A 22258-nucleotide genomic window follows, 5' to 3' on the forward strand; every position below is an offset into this window, starting at 1 on the left:
CAGAGACGACAGTTGAATTAAATGGTAACTTAACTCATTCACTACCAACTGAGTAAAAAAAAAAAAAAGACGTATTTAGCCGTCAATGGTATTGAATGAGTTAAGAACAAAACTGGCAAAACTCTGGTTAAATGATGAGTTGTCCTAACTGAAACTGCAATAGTCAATTACATTTTTGCATATTCCTTGAGGAGTTTGCATGTCCTCCCCGTGCCCGCGTGGGTATCTTCTGGGTACTCCCGTTTCCTCCCACATTCCAAAAAGATGCATGGCAGGTCGATTGAACACTCTAAATTGCCCCTAGGTATGATTGTGAGCGCGAATGGTTTTTCGTCTTTGTGTGCCCTGCAATTGGCTGGCAACCAGTTCAGAGTGTCCCCCGCCTACTGCCCGAAGATAGCTGGGATAGGCTCCAGCACCCCCGCGACCCTAGTGAGGAGAAGCGGTATAGATAATGGATGGATGGATGGATTCCTTGAGAAGAAGTAGAACCGTATATTTCAACTGGGCTGTCATCAATACTCAAAGCCATTTTCTGCACAAAATCTGCGCTCACTGCTTTGAAATACAGTGATGGATGACGCTGTTTTGAAAACTGCAGTGTCAGGGAATCTCTGATCCTGGGCTTAGGTTCATTGTTGTGATTTAAGGTTTTGGTGGTCCTTTAGTGGATTTCAAATTGGGTCTCAGCACTCTTAGACATTTAACTCACAACATGTCAGAAAAGGGGCAAACAGGTTGATCTTTTTTTTTTGTTAGACATTCCTATAGTCTTGTTTTGCATTAAAAAAATTACTAAGCTAATTTGTTTCCTCTCGTTGAGGATTAAGGGAATAGAAAGTATTCACAAGTTCGATTGGTTGAAAAATGTACAAAATCTACAACTCAAAACAAAGATGTCATACTGGAACAGAGTTTACATGTTCAAAGGGAGTAGAAAGAAGTACAAAAACTTATCCAGTCCAAACCCCTTGTTCTCTTTAGGGCTGTCAAAATTAAAGCGTTAACTCAGGTGATTAAAACCAATTTTTTTTAACTCAGTTAAATATTCTAACTCAGTTGACTCAGTTTGATTTCCTTAAAAAATAATTTGCACACTTTGCAAATATTGTGCCATCTTAGCTGTCTTTAGCACGTCTCAGAACAAAACACCGTGTTCAAGTTACCACTGGGCCTTGCAAACCAACACTGCTCGAGTGTGGCAGTTGTCGGCAGTTTAGAGAAATGTTTCGAAAATAAATGTCTGCAAAGATGTCTCCATTTAGATCGTATTCAAGAATCCAAGAAAGCTATTGGAACAGTATTTGAATTAAATATACTTCATATTGGGTGATTTTTGCATCAATTCCAAGATATTATTCAAGTAAATATCTGTTACAAGCTCTGCAAAAAATAGTAATTGATGATTAATCACAATTAATCATGGATTTTTTTGTGATTAATTAGTTTTAAAAAAGTAATCACTTGACAGCACCAATTATTATTCTTGAAGTGGAAAAAAAATAAGAGCCCCTTATATTCTCCCCTTATTTGACTGTTGGCAGGTAAAGTACGTGGTGGGCAACAGAAAGCAGATCATTAGGTTAATTAATAAATAGACACCTAAAATAAATAATGGAGTGCGCTTATACAACGCTTTTAATTTAATTAAAACAAAAGAACGCTATTGATTTGATTACCTAATTAGATTTTGTGCGCACGATATATTTCTATTGGTTACACAAAAATGTAAAAAAAAAAATTCCATGTCCCCCTTTTCAAGCTTGAGCGCCTGACTGTGCATGAAAGCTGCGGCCCCACCACCAGTCGGAAGATGACGAGATTTGTTCGGCTCGTTGCATGTGACGTCATTTTCCTGCGACACTATGCTGCACAGGCAATGTAGAACACAAAAACATGGCACTATTTCCAGCCTTTGCAGAAATTACCAGCGACAAGGTTGAAGACTCATCCAATGGTAACAATCTGTTCATATTCAAAAAGTTACCGATGTGGGTTTATTGTTGTTACATTATAAGAATATTTATCAAGTGGACAGCGAACATTACTTTTCGGGGTTGTGCAATGGCAGCGCTGATCTTGTTTGGTTAAATAATACTGTCCATCCTGTTGCCACATTACTCATACGCCTGTGTCCATTTTATGTCTTGTAATTCAGATGCTAATGCATTAAAGGCACACATTGGTGTTAGTAGTAGCTATCTGCTGGCAAGTGCAGCTGTGTCTGAATTTGACCGAACGCGAACGCTACTTGTACTGAAGGGTCTGCGATTTGTAAAGGGTTAAGAGGGCATGTTTGTTTAATATATGGGAGTTTGTTTAATATAATTTCCTGTATTTTGTTTACTGCCTTTAATTCACCTGTTTAAATAGGCACTAGTTTGTTTTGCGGCAGTTTACTGTGATTGTGTTTCCCGTATGTCTCGCGAGAGTGTACAGTGCACAGAATGTTACTGCGCGCGCGGCGAGTTAAACTTTTGATAGACATTTTACGAATACGGAGAAGTTGAGTGAGACGCCACGGATAAAGTTTAAGTGAGGAGTTGGTCGGCGAGACCACGGCGAGTGTGTGACCGCAATCAGCAGACTGTGAACACGCTTCGAGAGGAGAAAGCGCGTTCTCAGCACGGCAGCCGGTCGAGACATCGAGCGTGAGTTGGCAAGCTAGGCTGGCTCACACGACGGAGAAGAGAGGACACCCGAAGCCATTAGCGGTGTGTCGCAGTCAACAGCGGTGGACTGTGAGCATTAACTGGACTGGGCAGCGTCTTCCGGATCCACCGTCATCGCGGCAGCCACCCACCCTCGCCATTTGGACTCCTCCCGGCCATTCGACAAGCAGGTGCACTCGCTCACTCGCCAGCGGAGGAGCAGTTTCTCCTCCTCAATATAAGTAACCGCGGCAACGTTGGCCAGAACATTTAGTAATATTAATTTGGGCGCCCAACTAAATTTATGTTGCTATATTTAGTCATATAAAGTGAAGATTGTTCAATTATTTGGTTGTAATAAATTGTGTTAAGTGTTGAATCTGGTTTCCTCTTGCTCTCTCTACACCACAGTTGGATTGAGTTAATTCGGTTTGAGTAATTTGGGAGATTCAAGTAAGTAGTAAAGGCATCCGCAACACCCCTAAGGTGAAACACATACAGTCCTCTAAGCTCCGGCACAAAATCTGGCCCTTCGAGCCGGATTCGATCAGACTTAAGGATGTCTAGAGAGAGCGAAAGGTCTCCAGCAAAAAGTCTTATTTACCCTGCTGAAGTGAAGACACGTGCTGTTAGAGAGCGTAGAAAGCCCTTGAGACTAGATGACTATGTCATTAGTACACCAGACAGCAATCGGCATGTGCTAAACACACCAGCTGACCAGACAGTAGTGGACTTTAATACCACACCGACTGTAGACACACCCCAGTTAGTAGAGGGTGCTACAGCCTCACCGCAGGCAGATACGACTACTAATGCAAAATTAGCTGACGCTTCCCTGCTGCCTGAAGAGGATGGGCAACAAAAGATGGCAGGCCAGACTAGTAACCCCAGACTAACCTCTACTGATCCTTTGCCACTGAATACTGCCAACCAAAGTAGGTCTAGGAAGGAAGAAAGGGAGGAGAGTGACTCAGAAGACACCGATTCAGAATCCAGCCAATCATCCAACCCATCTCACTGTGTAAAGCCACACAAAGGGGAAGATTTCAATCACTTCCAACCAGGCGAGTTCTTCCAAGACACCCACAAAAATGGTAGGCCCCCCAGCAGAGGTTCCTGCTCATCCCAACGAAGCCGTGGCAGCCATCACTCAAGCAAATCAAGTATTCGAAGCACAGGCTCGGAATTCCTAGCCCAACTCCTGCAACAACAACGGGCAGACGCACTCATAAGAGAGGAGCGATTCAGGCAGGATGCACTCGATCGAGAAAGGAGAGCTGCGGAAGCATTGGAGAGGGAGCGCGATCGGGCAGCAGCCCAAACCTTGGAGAACACTCGGCTCGCAGCCGCACAACTACAATTTGCTTCTACCTCCAGGCAAACGTCAAGAGCATCCAGCAGGGATAACTCACCCACGCGCTGCCAGCATAGAAGAGAGGAGTTGCCTGTGAGGACTCACAGACCCCTAACAAAGGTCCAGGTTGACTCAGAAGACCTAGAAAGCCGACTGGTTCACCTGCGAGAAGCGTGTCAGGCATCAAGTCACGGTGCCATCCCCTCCTCACCACCAGTAGATCCTCATCCGACCTCTGGCCAGCTCAATCCCCCAGTGGCCCTCAGTTATGACCCACTCCCACAACGCCCTCCAGGGAGCGCCATCCCATTCTTTAAAGATGATTCTAGAAGCCAGTATCACGACATGAGAATGTGCCTTGAGTTCCTCTTGGGTGGCGCCAACCACAGTGAGCAGCAGAAGTTCCTTGAGCTGTCCATGCACTGCAAGTTACCAGCAGCGAAGCTCATTTGCACAGCCAATGCCTACTCCCCCACTCCCTACACTTCCTCCATTCAGGCTCTAGACGAGCGTTGGGGACGCCCGTGGGACCACATATTGGATGAGCTCTATGAGCTGGGAGAAATGGCAGACATTAAGGATGACCAGGCCCTGGACGCATACTCCCTGAAGATACAGGCTCTGGTGAGCATGCTGAAGTTCCAGGGAGCCGCTGGTCATAGAGAACTACATGCAGGCTCCAATGTTGAACGCTTTGTGAGGAAGATTCCAAAGGAGAGGGAAGAAAGGTTCCGGCGGGAACATGAACGTCTCTACCCCAACCAACCACTCTCTAACCTAGTAGAGTTCTCTGACTTCCTGAAATCTGAGATGAGGCACATCCGCCTCCCCAAGCGTGAAGGTGAGAAGTGCAGTGGACGAGACAAGTCTGACCGAAACTCAAGCAAAAGGGGACGATCCACCCACATACTAACGACCATCGCTGAAACCCCAGTTAAGGTGCAACAAGAGCCCTTGAAAGCAAAACAGGGTGGCTCCTCAAAGAAAGGAGGGAAGAAACCTCCTCCCCAGTGTCAGTGCTGTACCGAGACCCACTGGCTAGACAACTGTCCCGTATTCAAGGAGAAGACTACGCAGGAGAAGAAACAGTGGATATTAGACAATAAACGGTGCTGGAAGTGCGCCCGTGAACACCTTGCGAAGGACTGCACCCTGAAGGGACCCTGCAGACGGACCGGATGTGGAAAGACCCACCTCACAGCCCTCCACGACCTCAACATCAGACAAGTCAAAGCTAACCCTGACGTCGTGGAAGCCCAAAGTGAGCCACCAGAAGGGATCCGCACCTACTATGTGGGCCCCACCAGGGGTTGCAATTCCCGCGTGCTGTTGAAAATGGTGCCAGTGGTCATTCGACACCGTGACAAGACCCTGGAGACCTTCGCGATTATTGATGATGGCTCAGAGCGCACTCTGCTAATGCATGAGGCTGCCATCGCGTTAGGACTCAGGGGCCACACAGAGGAGATGGGTCTCCTCACCGTCCAACCAGGGCACACAACCATTAGTGGAGAGAGTGTGGCCCTTACCATCTCACCGGTCGGACGACCGAAGGATGCCTACAAAGTGAGTCACGTGTTTACTGCAGCCCAGTTGTGCCTCTCCCAGTACGGCTACCCCATGGAGGTCCTAATGAAGAGGTACCCTCATCTCTGTAACCTGGGGATTGACTCTACAAAAGAGGTGAAGCCCACCCTCCTGCTCGGCTCTGATAACGTGCATCTCACATTACCCAAGCACATCATTAAGGGTCCACCTGGATGTCCAGTTGCTCTGCAGACCCCCTTGGGTTGGACACTCCAGGGTCCCATCAGCCTGAAAAATAGGAAGACCCGTCAGACCCACTGCCTCTACATAGGAGCCAGACATGAAGACGGGGCACTGCTGGAGAACGTCCAGAAATTGTGGCAGATGGACGTCACTCCATACAAGAATGAGAAAATGCACACTCGCTCCAAGGAAGACAAGAGTGCTATGGATCTTCTCCAATCGAAAACCAAGCGTGTTTGTGTGCGTGGTGTCCTTAGATTTGCTACGCCGCTCTTGAGAAGAGAGCCCATGCCAATCTTCAAGGTTCCTCCCAGCATAGTAATGCCGTGCCTGCTTAGCACCGAACGAAGACTAAAAAGGGACCCTGACACAGCTACCGCCTATGCTGAGGAGATGCACAAACTCATTGAGTCGGGACTGGTCAGAAAGTTGGAACCTACTGAGGCAGAAAGGAGTGCTGAGTCATGGTACCTTCCCCACCACAATGTTGAACACAATGGAAAGAACAGAGTGGTTTTCAACTGCAGCTTCCAAGTACGCCAGCAAAACCTGAATCTCCACCTCCTGCCCGGCCCTACTCTAACCCCTCCTCTCCTTGGCGTCATGGTGCGCTTCCGAAGGCACAAGACCGCAGTCAGTGGTGACATAAAGCGTATGTTTCACCAGGTCTGTCTGCTCGACGAAGACAAACCACTCATGAGGTTCCTGTGGAGAACAAACCCGGACGACTCAGAACCGTCCATCTATCAATGGGAGGTGCTGCCCTTCGGGACAACCTGTAGCCCATGTTGCGCCACCTATGCCCTGCAGCGTCACATCGACAGCAGCACCGCACCCCCTGGGGTCTCAGATGTTGTCCACCACAGCTTTTATGTGGATAACTGCCTCCATAGCGTGGAGACTGCAGAAGAGGCCCGCCAGCTGGTGCATGAACTGCGCACCTTCCTGGCCACTGCTGGCTTTGATGTCCGCCAGTGGGCCAGTAATGACCCTGAGGTCATCCGAGACCTCCCAGAAGAAGCGAAGTCCGACAGTAGTGAGACATGGGTGTCTCAGTCCAGTGACAATGCCCAAGAGATGACGCTGGGTCTCCTATGGCGCTTCAAATCCGACACCCTGTGCTACCGACTCAAGAAGATCGAACCTCGTCACTACGTCACCATGAGGTCAATCTATAGTACACTGGCAAGTCAATATGACCCGTTAGGTCACATCAACCCCTACACAACCCGTGCCAAGATTCTGGTCAGAGAGCTTTGGACAGAGAAGAGGGGATGGGATGACCCCCTACCTGAACCGCTTGGGGCGAAGTGGAAGGAATGGGCGGAAGAGCTCCCCACCCTCCAACGGATTGAGTTTACCAGGAGCTACTTTCCACAGAGCGTGAGTCTGACCAGCAGCAAGATCTCCCTCCACGTGTTCTGTGATGCATCCGAGATGGCATACGGTGCCGTGGCATATCTGCGCGTGGAAGAGCCTGATGGTACAGTTCACGTCTCCTTCATTCTCGCGCGCTCAAGAGTTGCGCCCAAAAGGCAACAATCAATCCCCAGACTGGAGCTCTGCGCTGCTCTAAGTGGAGCTCAGATGGGAAAATTGCTAAAGGACGAGCTTCACCTGCCACTGTATGAGGTTTGGATGTGGTCCGATTCCACAACCGTCATCCACTGGATTCAGTCAACCTCATGTAAATATAAAGTCTTTGTAGGGACTCGCGTGACGGAGATCCAAGAACTTGTGGGCACCAGCTGCTGGCGTTATGTAGGAACCAATGTGAACCCGGCGGACCTCATCACCAGAGGTGCAACTCTCGAGCAATTGGCCTGTCCCAACATCTTCCACCGAGGACCGGATTTCCTCCGAGAGCCAGAAAGCGAGTGGCCTCCTCCCCCAAATCCGGATACCGCAGAGGTCGAGGCGGAATTAAAGAAACCCATCTTCTGTGGTCTCACCGGACTCCAAGACACTCCAACCGATGGTCCAAAGGTTGAAGACTGCCATACCTTAGAGGAGCTCCAAGAACGCACCTTCCACCATAGGAACCCAGACATGGGAGACGCAACCCCACTCAGCGCGGACGACTACGCCGCCGCCGAGATTATGTTGCTGCAGAGGGTGCAACGGGAAGTTTTCTCGACAGAGATGGCATGCCTCGAACGCAAAGTAGAGCTCCCACGAGATAGTAAGCTGAGACTACTGGCCCCTGAGCTAGACAATGACGCCGTTATACGTGTCGGAGGCCGTCTGCGACGGGCTCAGGGCCTCACAGAGGACAGTAAACACCCCATCCTACTCCCTTCGAAACATCCAGTGACCCACCTGGTGATCCGCCACTATGACACCAAGCTGTTTCATCCTGGAGCAGAGCGGCTCTTTGCTGAGATCAGGAGGAGGTTTTGGATTCTTCGTGGCCGGGAGGCTGTGCGACGATACCAACGGTCATGTACAGGCTGCCAGAAGCTGAGAGCTCAGCCTATCATGCCACGGATGGCTGACCTTCCACCGTGTCGCCTCCGCCTCCATGAAGCGCCCTTCTACAACACGGGCATGGACTGTTTCGGGCCATTTTCCGTCAGAGCGGAAGTTGGGAGAGGAACTGCTAAAAGATGGGGAATCGTTTTCAAATGCCTCACCACGAGAGCTGTCCATCTCGAGGTGTTAGCTGAAATGACAGCAGACAGTTTCCTCCAGTCGTTTCGTCGATTCACTGGAAGGAGAGGGCGACCCCATACCCTCTGGTCTGATCACGGAACGAATTTCCGTGGAGGAGAAGCTGAGCTCCTCAAGAGCTACAACCAGATGAGTGAGGAGTTGAAGAAGGAGTTGGCCAGCCAGCAGGTCAATTTCTGTTACAACCCTCCAAATGCACCCCACTTTGGTGGAGCGTGGGAGAGAGAAGTTAGGTCCGTAAAGTCTGCCCTCAACGCTGTGCTCGGAGCTCAGGTTCCCAAATCAGAAGTCTTCAACACCGTGCTGGTAGAAATCGAAGCAATACTGAACTCCAAGCCACTGGGGTACGTCAGCAGCGATGTGGCCGATCTCGACCCCATAACCCCAAACAGCCTTCTGATGGGGCGGCGAGACGCAGCCCTCCCCCTTGCGGTCTATGCATCCACTGAGATCATCGGCAGGAGACAATGGAGGTATAGTCAGGCCTTAGCCGACCAATTTTGGAAGAGGTTCACTACGGAGTATCTCCCATCACTGCAAGGCCGTCGCAAGTGGCTCAAGGAAAGAGGCAACCTAGAACCAGGAACCCCGGTCATGCTCGTGGATCAGGCACTCCCCCGTGCTCGCTGGCTCATCGGACGGGTGAAGAAAGTAATGAAAGGCGACGACGGGAGAGTACGCTCAGCGGTCGTAGACATTGGAGGAAGAACTTACCACAGACCAGTGGCACGTCTCATCCAGCTACCCCATTACTCTGACTCTGACGCGCCTGACTTGACTGACTGACAACTCGACTGCAGACCCTCATTTAGGAGTTGCTGATTTGCGCCGCAAATCAGGGGGCGGCTGTACTGAAGGGTCTGCGATTTGTAAAGGGTTAAGAGGGCATGTTTGTTTAATATATGGGAGTTTGTTTAATATAATTTCCTGTATTTTGTTTACTGCCTTTAATTCACCTGTTTAAATAGGCACTAGTTTGTTTTGCGGCAGTTTACTGTGATTGTGTTTCCCGTATGTCTCGCGAGAGTGTACAGTGCACAGAATGTTACTGCGCGCGCGGCGAGTTAAACTTTTGATAGACATTTTACGAATACGGAGAAGTTGAGTGAGACGCCACGGATAAAGTTTAAGTGAGGAGTTGGTCGGCGAGACCACGGCGAGTGTGTGACCGCAATCAGCAGACTGTGAACACGCTTCGAGAGGAGAAAGCGCGTTCTCAGCACGGCAGCCGGTCGAGACATCGAGCGTGAGTTGGCAAGCTAGGCTGGCTCACACGACGGAGAAGAGAGGACACCCGAAGCCATTAGCGGTGTGTCGCAGTCAACAGCGGTGGACTGTGAGCATTAACTGGACTGGGCAGCGTCTTCCGGATCCACCGTCATCGCGGCAGCCACCCACCCTCGCCATTTGGACTCCTCCCGGCCATTCGACAAGCAGGTGCACTCGCTCACTCGCCAGCGGAGGAGCAGTTTCTCCTCCTCAATATAAGTAACCGCGGCAACGTTGGCCAGAACATTTAGTAATATTAATTTGGGCGCCCAACTAAATTTATGTTGCTATATTTAGTCATATAAAGTGAAGATTGTTCAATTATTTGGTTGTAATAAATTGTGTTAAGTGTTGAATCTGGTTTCCTCTTGCTCTCTCTACACCACAGTTGGATTGAGTTAATTCGGTTTGAGTAATTTGGGAGATTCAAGTAAGTAGTAAAGGCATCCGCAACACCCCTAAGGTGAAACACATACAGTCCTCTAAGCTCCGGCACACTACTAGTACAAATTAAGTTCATCATATCAACTTGCAGGGGTGGAGTAGTCACATTATAAATGCTCAATGCATACGTCTCCCAAGACTCAACCAAGTCCATGTAGCCAAAATCAATCATGTCGAGGCCCTAATAAATGTTCACCAAGACGAGTGAAGAAGTCATTATTGACATTGTCAGTTAAATTCGAATATTAGTCGCCTTGTTCAGTTTCTGAACTTGCATTAATTAGCTGTACTACTGTGACTGTCTATTCCATGTTTTTTTTTTTTGATGGACCACATCAATCTTCATATTCTGTATTACTTTGTATTCTCAGTTTAATGCATAACCAATGTAACTATTCGCTCTTGTTTGAATAGACTGGTGATCTGAACTGCAAATTTATTGAGGCTTTTATGGTGACGGATGAAGTGAAGTGGCATTGTTGTTGTGTCTCATCTTTGAGTTGTAATCTTTGCGTGTTGCCATGATGCTATGAAAAGCATAATCCTTGAATTCAACGTAACAATCTAATGATCCTACTGATGCTACATGCTTCATGAGATGGCCTTTGCACTCCACATTACTTCAAAATATACACTGATGGTGGTTGGTTACCAGTTTTTTGCGCACTCCCCAACAATAAAACATAACTCTCAGACAAGTTCCGAGTTCTTTGCTCATGTAAACTGTGACGATTTGTGCTTGCCAAGTCGTGTCGTTCATGTCGAAGTCAAGTTGAATCTTTTGTTAGTTTTAACCAAGCCATTCCAAGTCCTGAAATTTGCACATTTTGATTTGCATGTGCATCTTCTCTGTGAAGTAGTATTTGTTTTACTCACCATATTCTTGAGTTTCAGAAGACGTTATTTTGTATTGTTAGCGATACCACAGTAGATGTTAAGAGTGATTTATCTTATAAGCTGGTCATTGACGTAACACTTTTTTGTTTCATTTCCTTATTTAGAGCTTAAATGGTTGAACAATAAGAGTTTTCAGACCAGTGATGCCCTGTCCCTTCATAGTCGCTTCTTAGAGAAGAAAAGTGAGGGGATACACAAAGACTCAAGGTAAAAACATTTTGAACAAGTTTCAAGTGAAATAAAAATGTACTGAGGGGTGCTGAAAAAGGATGGAATGGGTCGTTGTTAACCTACATACGGACGTTTATCCCACACATTGCATTATATTATTGTGTGTATGCCAGTTTTTCTAGCTTGTAAATGAAATACAGCCAAATAAATAGCACGTCTTTTTTTTTTTTACCCCCAAGAACAAATTGTGGAAGTAGTCTGTTGTAGTTTCAGGCAGGATGAATATTGAAATGTGTCCTTTTTGTCTCTGACTCTCATGTTAATGCTTGATATTCAGTTTAAACGTAAAAGATGAAGACAGTGTGCCGTTGAAGAAAAAGAAAAAGAAGCACGATAAGCATACTGGGAAAAGGAAAAAACATAAAGAGAAGATCAAAAGGTCAATAGAAAGCAGTGGATCAGACTGTGAACCAATCTTTCCAAGTGATCTCAAGCGGAAACAAGAAACGGACAGGTACACACACCGCCGATTGTGGTTGCATTCAATTCTACAGTTTTTATTCGGTCCCATCAGTTTGAATTAAAAAAAAAAATCAGCAACAGTAACTGTCTACTGATTTGTTCATGGTTGGCATGTGTCTTCTTGTGAATACAGGCCACAGGCTGCTGCAATCGCAAGTTCTTTCTCATGGTTGGATGACATTCCGTCGCCCATAGCTCAGCCATTCTGTGTGGACTCTAAATCTGATGCATCCAACTGGACATATAAGTCTCTGTACAGGGGGGATGTCGCAAGGTAACACAAAACATTCAAGTGAAACATTTTTGCCATTTGAGCAGTAAGCCCTTGTTCTGATTGAATATGAAGTTCCACTGTTCAGGATCATCATCACACAGCTCGCTTGTCAGCCTGTCATGTTGCTGTGTGTCGCCTGTCCTCATGTGAATGTGGAACCAGATGAGAACTTTTTACTATGCATTATATGGCCACTACCATATACATACTTTTAATGGTAATTGATTCTTTTGCAGTTAGAGGTTTGGCAACTTCCACTATGTAGACATAAATGGAGGCAATATTGGTGGTGGTTTGTTTTCTTCCAAGTCAATGTCATCAAAGCGTCTACAGTCGTGCCTCTGCTCCTCCAAATCTACGACATGGGTTTGCAGGTGCCTCAATCGTCGCTTTGTTATCCGCACCAAAGATGCATACGCAGAAATCTCATATCGGTTCTTGGAGCCAAATCTGATTTCATGTTTTACCTTTGCTGTTTAGACTTCATAAAATCAAGACACATACAAGATGAATGTGATAAGACACACACCACACGTTTGTCAAAATGCATTGTAATCACACCTACCTTTTTGCGAACACTTTATCATAAGCAAAACAGTTGAGAAGATCTTCAAAGTTCTCGTGGGACACGTCAACACTGGCTTGAAACTCCCTCTAATTGGCAGAACTAAATTAGACCATTTAGTTCCCTATTTTTTACTCTTTTTGGGTGACTCAGAAGCTTCCCAGAATATTAACGTTGCATCGCCACACAGCGGAAAAACCGCAAAAAACAATCTCAATTTAGCAGCTCACCGGGCAATAAGCAATGCATTCAAATGGCGACTGGCAACTCGTGGTTCTTCCTTCCCGAAGAATACCGCCGATTGCCGAACAAACGCATTTTCGTTGTTAGGGCGTTGCTATGGTTCTAAATATGAATCTCGGACGTTTTCTTAAAATAGATTTATCGCTCAAAATACGGTGGGTCAAGCTTACTTCAAAGTTCAAACTTTCACTTTGAGATCGTCCTTAAATGTGTGCGTGGTTGTTTGAAACTGTCTTATTGCAGGTATAAAAGGAAAGGTATCTCATCACTGGGTCTGGATCCCTGCAGACAGGAAGTACACTGGGAGGATGCTAATATGAAACCTAAAGGGGGGAAGAAGAAGAAAGGTGCAGACAGATACTTTTCAACAGATTGTCGCCAGTTGCTCCGGGCTCAGCCACCTCTCCTGACATTACCAAGAATTTGTGAAAGCAGTGATGCCACCAACTCCAACGCTTTTCTCCCACTGGAAGATGTTGAACATAAGAAAGAGGGAGAGACGGGTAAGAAATTCACCCACAATGTGGAGAAACATCACATGGTGTTTACATTTACCCCCCCAAAATATCAACGATTAAAATAGTGTTTTATTTAAGCCTTTGCGAAAATACTGCTTCTAGTACTTCTGCGGTTACTTGCGATTTCGTGTGTGTGTGTGCGTGTGTTTGTATGCTTGTCTGTTTTCAGTAAAAAAAAAAGAAAAAAGCAGTATTTAACATGATCATTTTATCTTGTTCAAGCCATTCCTTCTGGAAAGATGGTAGAAAGTGTTGGCAGCGAAGTAAAAATGATCCGTGGTTATTATGGTGGTGACATTTGTACCGTGGATCCACTTCTTTCTATTGGCATCATTTCTGATGGTGAAAACTGGATTCTAAAGCCAAAAAAATTGGAGGTCGACATCTGCAGATTGGCAAACATCTGAGAGTGGATTTTGTTCAACCTCAGAAGTTCCAGTTTACATTTTTGCCATCACTGTTATTGTGCATGATTTCATGTGGCTTCCCAGTAACAAGTTCCAAGGATGCCCTCATTTATTCCTTGACATGAATTGCATAATGTGACATGGCATATCATATGCAACAATGAATGGAACAAACAACTTTTCTATTAATTTGAAGTAATTGTATTCCAGTCTCAAGACGGGGTAAACCTACTGTACTGGTTATTTTCTTGGTGTCGTTCAACGGTTTATTTGTTTTGACTGACTGCACCATTGGGACGATATTGTCATCATCTTCTGTCCTATGTTGGGCTTTACTGCATTGCTCCAGGTGGCGGGGCACAGACCTCATCAGTGAATCCGCTTGGTGTGTACGACTCTACCACTGCCCTTTGGCTGCAGGGGAAAGGGAAGCAGGACCAGACAGATCACGACAAGCACAACTTGGAGACAGGTCAAGAAGCTGTGCTTTTGACCGGCCAGACTGAAGAGTTCAACAGGAGACTGAGAGAACAACCAGAGGACACTGAGCTCTGGATGAAGTTCATTAGATACCAGGTAGAAGGACTCACTTTGTGAACAAACATTTTTTTTTTCTGCTATGATGCTGCAGCTGTGGTCAGACAGTTTGCATGTACAGATAATGAACATGAATGTGATTTGGGTCTCATAATGATTTATTTCAAAGAGATTGATTGATTTTTGGTGTGTAAACGTACTTGATCTGGTCATTTCTTAAGCCTTTTAACCGGTCGCCGCCATGATGCATTCATTCCAAACCTTATCGTGTCTCTTCTGCTTTAGGATGAGTTGAGCGCCACAGTATTTGGAAGCGAGGAAGAGCATCAAGGCAAAGAGTTACCTGAACGTCGCAAGTCTTCGTACAAAGCTGTGCTGGAGAAGAAGCTGTGCATCGCAGAGCGTGCTGTGGCTACTAACCCCAGCTGTGTCGCTCTGCAGCGAGAGAGGCTCAGAATCTGCCAAGAGCTTTGGGAACCATCAGCTCTGGCTAAAGAATGGAAAAAACTGGTTAGTCCACTATTCCTGTGTTGCAATATTATCCATTGTTTTTAACTGAGAACATTCAACATTCATCAGTCAGGCCAACTACTGTTTTATTTTTTATTTTAGGTTTTTCTCCACCCAAATAGTGGCCCTCTGTGGAGGGAGTATCTTCTTTTCACCCAGAGCTACTTCAGCAATTTCAGTGTGTCAAAAGTGAACTCTGCTTACGGGAAGTGTCTCAGCATGCTCAGTGCTGTCCGCGATGGCAGCATGGTGTCCCACCCAGCCTTGCCAGGGATCGAAGAGGATATGCTAGGTAAGGTGCTAGGAGCACCCAGCTACTAACGACCCTGTGGTAGAGGTAAATTAAATAACCAAGTAATGGTTCCATTAGGAAGTGGTGGCGTTGCGCAATGGAAGCAGGCAGTGTGTTTTTGGGGGCGCGCTGATGAGCTCACATAAGCGAAACGGTGATTGCTCGATCAAGTTGCTGACACGGAGCCTCAACAAATAATGTGAAACCACTCAGGATAAGCCGAATGATGCTTCTAAAATAGCCTAAGTGTGCCTTGCTTGTTATAAAGCCGCCACACTGTACAGCATAAGAGCTGAGAGAGCGCCTGGCAGGTTCGCAACTATGCCCATAAGGTTAGCGGACATGATGAGTAAAATAGCCAGCTAATGAGTTTTATAAGGATTGCTGTTTTGCAACACCTATGGTATGCCCTCAGTAGCAGGTTGGAGGTGCGGGTTTCGTGATCGCAGAATTTTGAAATACAGGCACGCTTGAACCAGCATCTGTTCTTAACACAAACAATGATCTGGAAATAAACCTCTGCCGTGAGCATCTCTTGCAGTGGCATCATGCACGGACGCTTTTTTTTTTCTTTTTTTGAGAGGGGGCGGGGGTTGTTAACTGGGTCGGGGGCTGACAATTTTTATGAATAAGGCCTGAGAGTCAAGGCCGGATGGCGACACAGATCGCGGCTGGAGGCCGGGGAACTGACTGGCAGTGTGTGAATTTGAATGGATTTATATCTTTGTGGCAGTCATGTCATTTGCTAATTATGTAGTCATTTGTGTTTCACTGTTCAGTGGATGTCATTCATGCAGGATCCTTTGTCATTATTCAGATATCTTCACCAAGCAGTGTCATTTCCTCCGTCAGTCCGGTCACTCGGAGAAGGCACTCTCTCTCTTTCAAGCCATGATCGACTTTACGTTCTTCAAGCCTGACAGTGTGCGACAACTGCCCACCAAGCAACAGGTAAGCACGCAAATGACGCACATTCTACATCAACATTGAGGAATATATTTTTTTTTTCACAGTGTCATTTACCTTTGAGCTAGTGAAACAAGTTGGCAACCATATACTGTACATAAATGCATTTGATGACATGCTGAGTACGTGGTGTTGGATATTTTACAGATATAATAAATAATGATATTAAACGAACAGGGGGGAAAATCCTTTTAACCTAGTATTTCAAATTTTAATGGCATGTATAAAACTATCCCACAAGAGTCAAAACGATTGATATTGCTGTTTAATGAAGAGGTTGTAGCACACCATTGTTTATTGGTTTTACTGGGTTCGACCCCACAAACCACCGTCCTTACTGGGTTGGCGCACAGTCGGCATAATAAATAACATTAGCGTGTACTCTTTCTGCTCTTGTTTTTTGCTTTCACGGATACATACTTCACAGATATGTCATGCCATGACGCAAAATAAATCCATTTCACACAGGATTGATTTATTTTGTTTTATTTGGGGGGGCTCTGTCTCCACCAATCCTCATTCATGTTGCACATATTGCACATTCCAGAAACAGCCACTGCTTTCAACGAATGTGTTGATGTGTGCAGGCTGACTTCTTTGAGCCATTCTGGGACAGCGGGGAGGCAAGAGTAGGGGAGTTGGATGCCAGAGGTTGGAAAGCGTGGATGGTCCAACAGGAGCGAGGAGGATGGGTGCAGCCCTGTCCAGGTAAATACAACACATTTCAACTCACATTGTGAGTAAACAAAAGCTCCTCTCAAAGTGGTTGTGATGAGTATGCCACGAGCATGACATCTGGTTGTGTCTTTGTCCACAGTGGATGAAGAGGAGGAGGAGGAGGATGAAGAAGAGGAAGTGAAGGACCGCAGCCAGCCACGATGGACGGTGTGGCTGGATGTGGAGTCCTCTCGTGAAGCTGCACACTGGTTGCCTTGGAGACCTGAAAAAGCCAAGGGCCAGTCGGAAGATGACTGTGAGGACCCAGAGAGACAGGTAAAGCTAATTACTGTATTATATCTGTCGCTGACATATGATTGCATCACTAAAGTTACAACTGTGACAACGTTGAAGTACTTCTCTGTCTCTCTGTTTTAAGGTGCTGTTCGATGACATCGGCCCTTCTCTAATTTGCTTGTCCTCGCCAGAACTTCAGCTGCGCCTCCTCCTCAATTTCCTGTCATTTCTGGGGCTGCCAGTGGATGTTGTGCTGTCCGCTGGCTTGTGTCAGGCTGGCCTGCTGCTGGAGGACCTTTCCCTGCTCACTCAGGGTGAATATCCGCTTCGGTCCAGAAGTAACAACGACTATAAGTATAGATTCGGAATTGCAAAACATTTTTTTCTCTTTATTCGAGAGGTTTCACAAAATGTTTTATCGTTGTCCATCGAGTCTCCAGCATTGTTCCTACCGCTGAAAAACGTCCGCACTGCATGATGCAGCCACCACCATGCTTCGCTGTAGCAATGGTACTGGTCAAGTGATGAGCAGCATTGGGAATAATGGTGTTTAATGGTGTGCCAGGATGGCCGAGTGGTCTAAGGCGCCGCGTTCAGGACCCAGTCTCCCCAGGAGGCCTGGGTTCGAATCTCGAATTTCCCCATTGTGGGACTAATAAAGGGAATATTATTATTAAGTATAACAGCGTTACTGGTGATGTCTGTGACAATTGCTCCGAATGGCTGTCACCCAGCAAATGCAAATCACTCCATGAGGTACAAGTCAAGTTAATGGCAAAGAAAAGGCATCTTCTAGTCAATTAAGCTCAGCAAGACCTAGCTTTTTACTTTGACTTTGTGTGTGTGTGCGTGTGAGTGTGTGATTTGTATATGTGTGAATTTTCTTTTATGGAACCTTAACCGTGCATGGCGTGGGGAATAATCGCTTGACTTCCCAGTTACGAGCGCATAAGCATAGGCGTGTTCACCTGCACACCAGCTGATTTTACGCTTGCTCGTGTGCTTGCAAAATCTTAGTTTTGCACTTAAATGCAAAGTTTGTGAATGTTGTTTACCCTAATTGTTTATACCTCTCCATTTCTCTGCATGTGGTAAGTTGACATCTGCTGAATTTGAATAAATACCAAAGATTCTAAAATATATAGTGCTTACTCTTTTGCACTATTGCCAGAATATGATAGACAAATATCGTAACTACTTTTCTGAGTAACTAAATTCTCTACCAAGGCAGTAACTGAGTTACTAAATCAGTAACTTATTGGAGTAAGTAACTTGTTCCTAGACCTACTTCCTTTTCTAAAGTAAGAATTTATTCCATTTTGGAACAATTCTTTATTGTAACAAAATATGGAAAAAATGAAGCGTCGTGAATACTTTCCACTGCATCACAAAGGAGATTTGAGTAAATTGGTTCAAATGTTCATTGCAACATAAGGGCATGAAGGACAAATCAATTCAACCCTGTGCAACTCATTTTAGGTAGCGACCCCCGACGAGCTCTGACTTCCCACGACCTACCTCGCCTTGGGATGAACTCTGTGGGCCATATGACCACACTCCAGGGAACCAGGAAATGGGCAGGACTTGGAAAGCAGGGCGAGAAGTTTCTCAACACAATGTTCAATATGCTCCAACCTGTTCTTCTATCTCAACAAAGCGCTGTCCTGTCGCTCTGCCGGATGCAGTACGAGAAACTCAAGGTCGGGACTTTGATTTTGTGATCATTTTGAAATTTCAATCAAAAACAATTTGATAGCTCGATTTTTTGTTTCAGGTATTGCGTTGCATGCACGGCAGCAAAAAACGCCTCCGTAGTCAGAGCAAAATCAGCAAGCGGATCGCCAAATCACTGCTCAAAGAACCGGACAACCGCTCATCTTTGGCAATGTGGCGGGAGTTTGCCCACTTGGAGTGGATGCTCGGTAACCTCGAAGAGGCTCGTAAAGTATTTTCTGCAGCCACAGCATTGGGCGGGGGCAAAGGGCTGTGTAACCCCTCCCTCTGTGAGCTGTGTCTACTGTGGGCTCAACTTGAGGTGGAGGATGTACCAAGTGGGCCAGGAGGGGTGCCCAACGACGGAGGCGCGCCTCCGGCTGTATGTGTGCTCACCAGACTTACAGAGGGGAACGCCATCTTATCGCCGTCTTCGTCATCACAGCCCATCTCTCCGGTTGCCATCCTGAAGGCCAGGAGGTCTTACGAACAAGCTCTGACTGCCACTTTGTCTGCATTCCATCGAGATGTGTGCAATCCTCCGGCCGACAAGAAAAGTAAGCACACGCAGAGAATTCCCAAAAATATAAATGCCTGTTTTTCAACAGGACCATATTGATAATGGATGTTGATGGTTGCTTGCTGTATACATTTCGAGTCCACTCCAAAAGTATTGGAACGGCAAGGTCATTTCCTTTGATTTGGTTTTATACTGAAGACATTTGGGTTTCAGCTCAAAAGACAAATGAGAGACAAAAGTTCAGAATTCCAGCTTTAGTTCATGGTATTTTCATCTGGATGTGTTCAACAACTCAGAACAGTACGCCTTTTGTGCAAAGCCACCAACTTTTTAAGTGTGCAGAAGTAGTAATTACTAGTAATTCTATCCTACCATTTTCTATCGCCTGAAAATTTTCAGTGCTGTGGCCAGAGTGGAACAACACCTCAGTGAAAGTTGGCCAGGGGGTGGCCACATGCGTCTTTATGCTTGTGCATTTCATTTCATGGAACATGACTGGATGATACGATAGACCATAACTTCTCAGCCGTGTCGTTTGCTTGCGATGTTGTGAAAGTAATGATTTTGACTGACAGTAATTGTCAGAATTTAATGTTCTTTACTTAAAACAGATTATTTTCGAGTTTGCATTCAGATCCGTTTGACATATCTGCACTTAATTTATATATATAAGATACTGTATCCACAGATATCAAAATTTTACCCGAGGTATGACCACCCCTTGCCACCCTGTAGCTCCGCCCCTGTCTATGGAATCATTAGGGTTGCAAACTTGAGGGTGAGCTGAAGCTTTTCCTAGCTGACTTTGGGCGAAAGATGTGGGATATCCTGGACTGGTCAGTTGCAGATAACATGTAGACCAAAAAACATTCACACTTAAAAATAATGTAAACTTTGCAGCTACCTTAACACGCATGTTTTTGAAATCTGGAAGGAAGCCCATGCAGGAATGGGGAGAACAGGCAAACAACAGTAGGGCTCCTTATGCCAGCTTTAGATGTTGTGGGTACTCTTGTCATACGATGTCAGATCAGTGAAAATGGAGTCATTCAAAATAAATTAAAATGTTCAATTTGTCTTTATTCCATGACTAGCTCACGTGGATGTGCAGGAAGAGAATCTGAGGTTGAGAGGCCTGCTAGGCTGTTATGCTCTTTTCCAGTACCTCACGATGGGCATCAAAGCGGCAAGCGCAGTCTACAGCCAAGCCAGCGAGCAGATGGACGGACTGCACCGCACACTAACGTCTGACAAGCACTCTGGCGCTTATGCTTACCACTCTGGCAACAACCTGTTGCTTAGCAGGTTAGCTTGGGAGTGTGAGATGGTGGCGGTGCAGCAGGCGTCGTTGCTCAAGTACCACATGAACGTTGGTGTTTCTTCACTGGCGACACTCAGAGACACACTCACCTCTGGCCTTTCAAAATGGCCGAGCAGTTCCCCTCTCTTGAGCATATATGTACAGGTAAAAGCATACTATTGTAATGTCACTTTTTAAATTCTAACAAAAACAACATAATTACACCGACATGGTATTTGTCTTTCTCCCACCTGGCACCTATTTCAGGTGGAGAGCCATTACCACTGTGCGGGCCGGGCACGTCGCTTTTTTCATGCTGTAACAAGGGACAACAGTAGTGTTGTGCCACGGCTCTTTGCAATCATTGCTGAACAACAAAGAAAGCAACTGGTAGATGCTGCACAGAGGTAGGAAGTGCGCTGGTTATTACTCCATTTGAGTTTCAGATTCCAAAAATAGATTCTGTAAAATGCCCAATTTCCCACCATGCATTCTTTACCCATTGCATATCAAATATTCATGGCAACCATAGATCCTGTGACAAAAGTGCCGCCTTGAGTGTCCTGCCAGAGAATGGTCTCAGCAACCGTATCCGTAGATTGTTTGAAAGCGCCATAGGATCCGAGATGGGCGCCCATTGTCCCTTACTTTGGAGGATGTACATTCACTACCTGGTGAGATGACAAATCATTCCAAAGGCCACCTACATGAATTGGCCTAATAAACATGCAAGGTTCATTGTACAGATTGGATTAGTGGTTCACGTCTGTCCCCACAGTTTTGGATTTGAATCTCATTAAGTTTGCACAATCTCCCAGTCCTTGCGTGAGTTTTTTTTTCAGGAAATCCGGCTCATCCGTTGGCATCAGGGTTCGTTCAAGGTCGCAAATGCTCATCAAACGTTCGCCAGCGATTTGCCTCCACTTTTCTTGTCGCAAGGCATGCAACAAAATAAATAGATAAATTTAAACATGAGAATTGTTGGCAAACATCTGCAGAACATTCGTAACATTGAACAAACCCGGACGTAATGACGCTTTTTGCTACCTTCTCCAACACTTGCAGACGTTCACACCGCTGTAGGCTGGGGGCTTTTAGCTCATATACTGTGTACATAATACAATGGTGAGTAGACTAAAAGGTGCAGTGTGTAAAGTTGTTTGTATTTGTAGGTGTCAGAGGGTAAGATGGATCAAGCCAAGGGGCTTTTCTACAAAGCCTTACAGAATATTCCCTGGGTGAAGGTATGTCCCGAGCACCACCTATCTTCTAAATGCATGAAAATCAAGGCAGTTGTTTCAGTGTGTAAATGTTAAGAAATGCCCGTTCCACCAGGGATTATACATGGATGCAGTGCAGCTGTTTCCTGAGCATCTACAAGAGTTTGTAGATCTGATGACAGAGAAAGAGCTTCGAATCCGGCTACCATTAGAAGAACTTGACATACTGCTGGAAGACTGAAACAAACTCACATGCATAACTGTAATTATTAGGTAGATCAGCATTAGAAAGACGTTACATTGATTTCCTGAGATGGACGTGAATGCTCACGTCAACCTGGACATCAGAAAATTGCATTTTTGTATTAAAAATAATAATACATTTGAGCTTTTTTAAATATTTTCAATAAATATTATTTGGCTTATAATTTGGATTTGAGGTTTTGAAGTTTTAAGTTATTAATAAAGTCTGATTATGTTTTGGAATTTTC

General features: G+C 45.7%; 1 protein-coding gene across 1 annotated transcript; it reads left to right on the top strand.

Annotated features, from left to right (window-relative positions):
• Positions 1-1802: 1802 nt before the first annotated feature.
• Positions 1803-22258, top strand: nrde2 (NRDE-2, necessary for RNA interference, domain containing). Its single transcript, XM_088297361.1, has 19 exons — positions 1803-1957; positions 11160-11262; positions 11564-11740; positions 11882-12022; positions 13074-13333; positions 14105-14331; positions 14578-14802; positions 14905-15094; positions 15912-16045; positions 16648-16768; positions 16878-17053; positions 17157-17328; positions 18494-18714; positions 18789-19284; positions 20342-20712; positions 20815-20954; positions 21080-21221; positions 21720-21791; positions 21883-22258. The coding sequence occupies exons 1-19, from the start codon at positions 1897-1899 to the stop codon at positions 22006-22008; spliced, it is 3555 nt and encodes a 1184-aa protein (XP_088153487.1). The 5' UTR covers positions 1803-1896; the 3' UTR covers positions 22009-22258.

Source organism: Idiotropiscis lumnitzeri, chromosome 1 (assembly GCF_059441095.1).
Source record: "Idiotropiscis lumnitzeri isolate Australia: NSW breed Sydney's pygmy pipehorse chromosome 1, RoL_Ilum_1.0, whole genome shotgun sequence".
NCBI classification, from domain to species: domain Eukaryota; kingdom Metazoa; phylum Chordata; class Actinopteri; order Syngnathiformes; family Syngnathidae; genus Idiotropiscis; species Idiotropiscis lumnitzeri.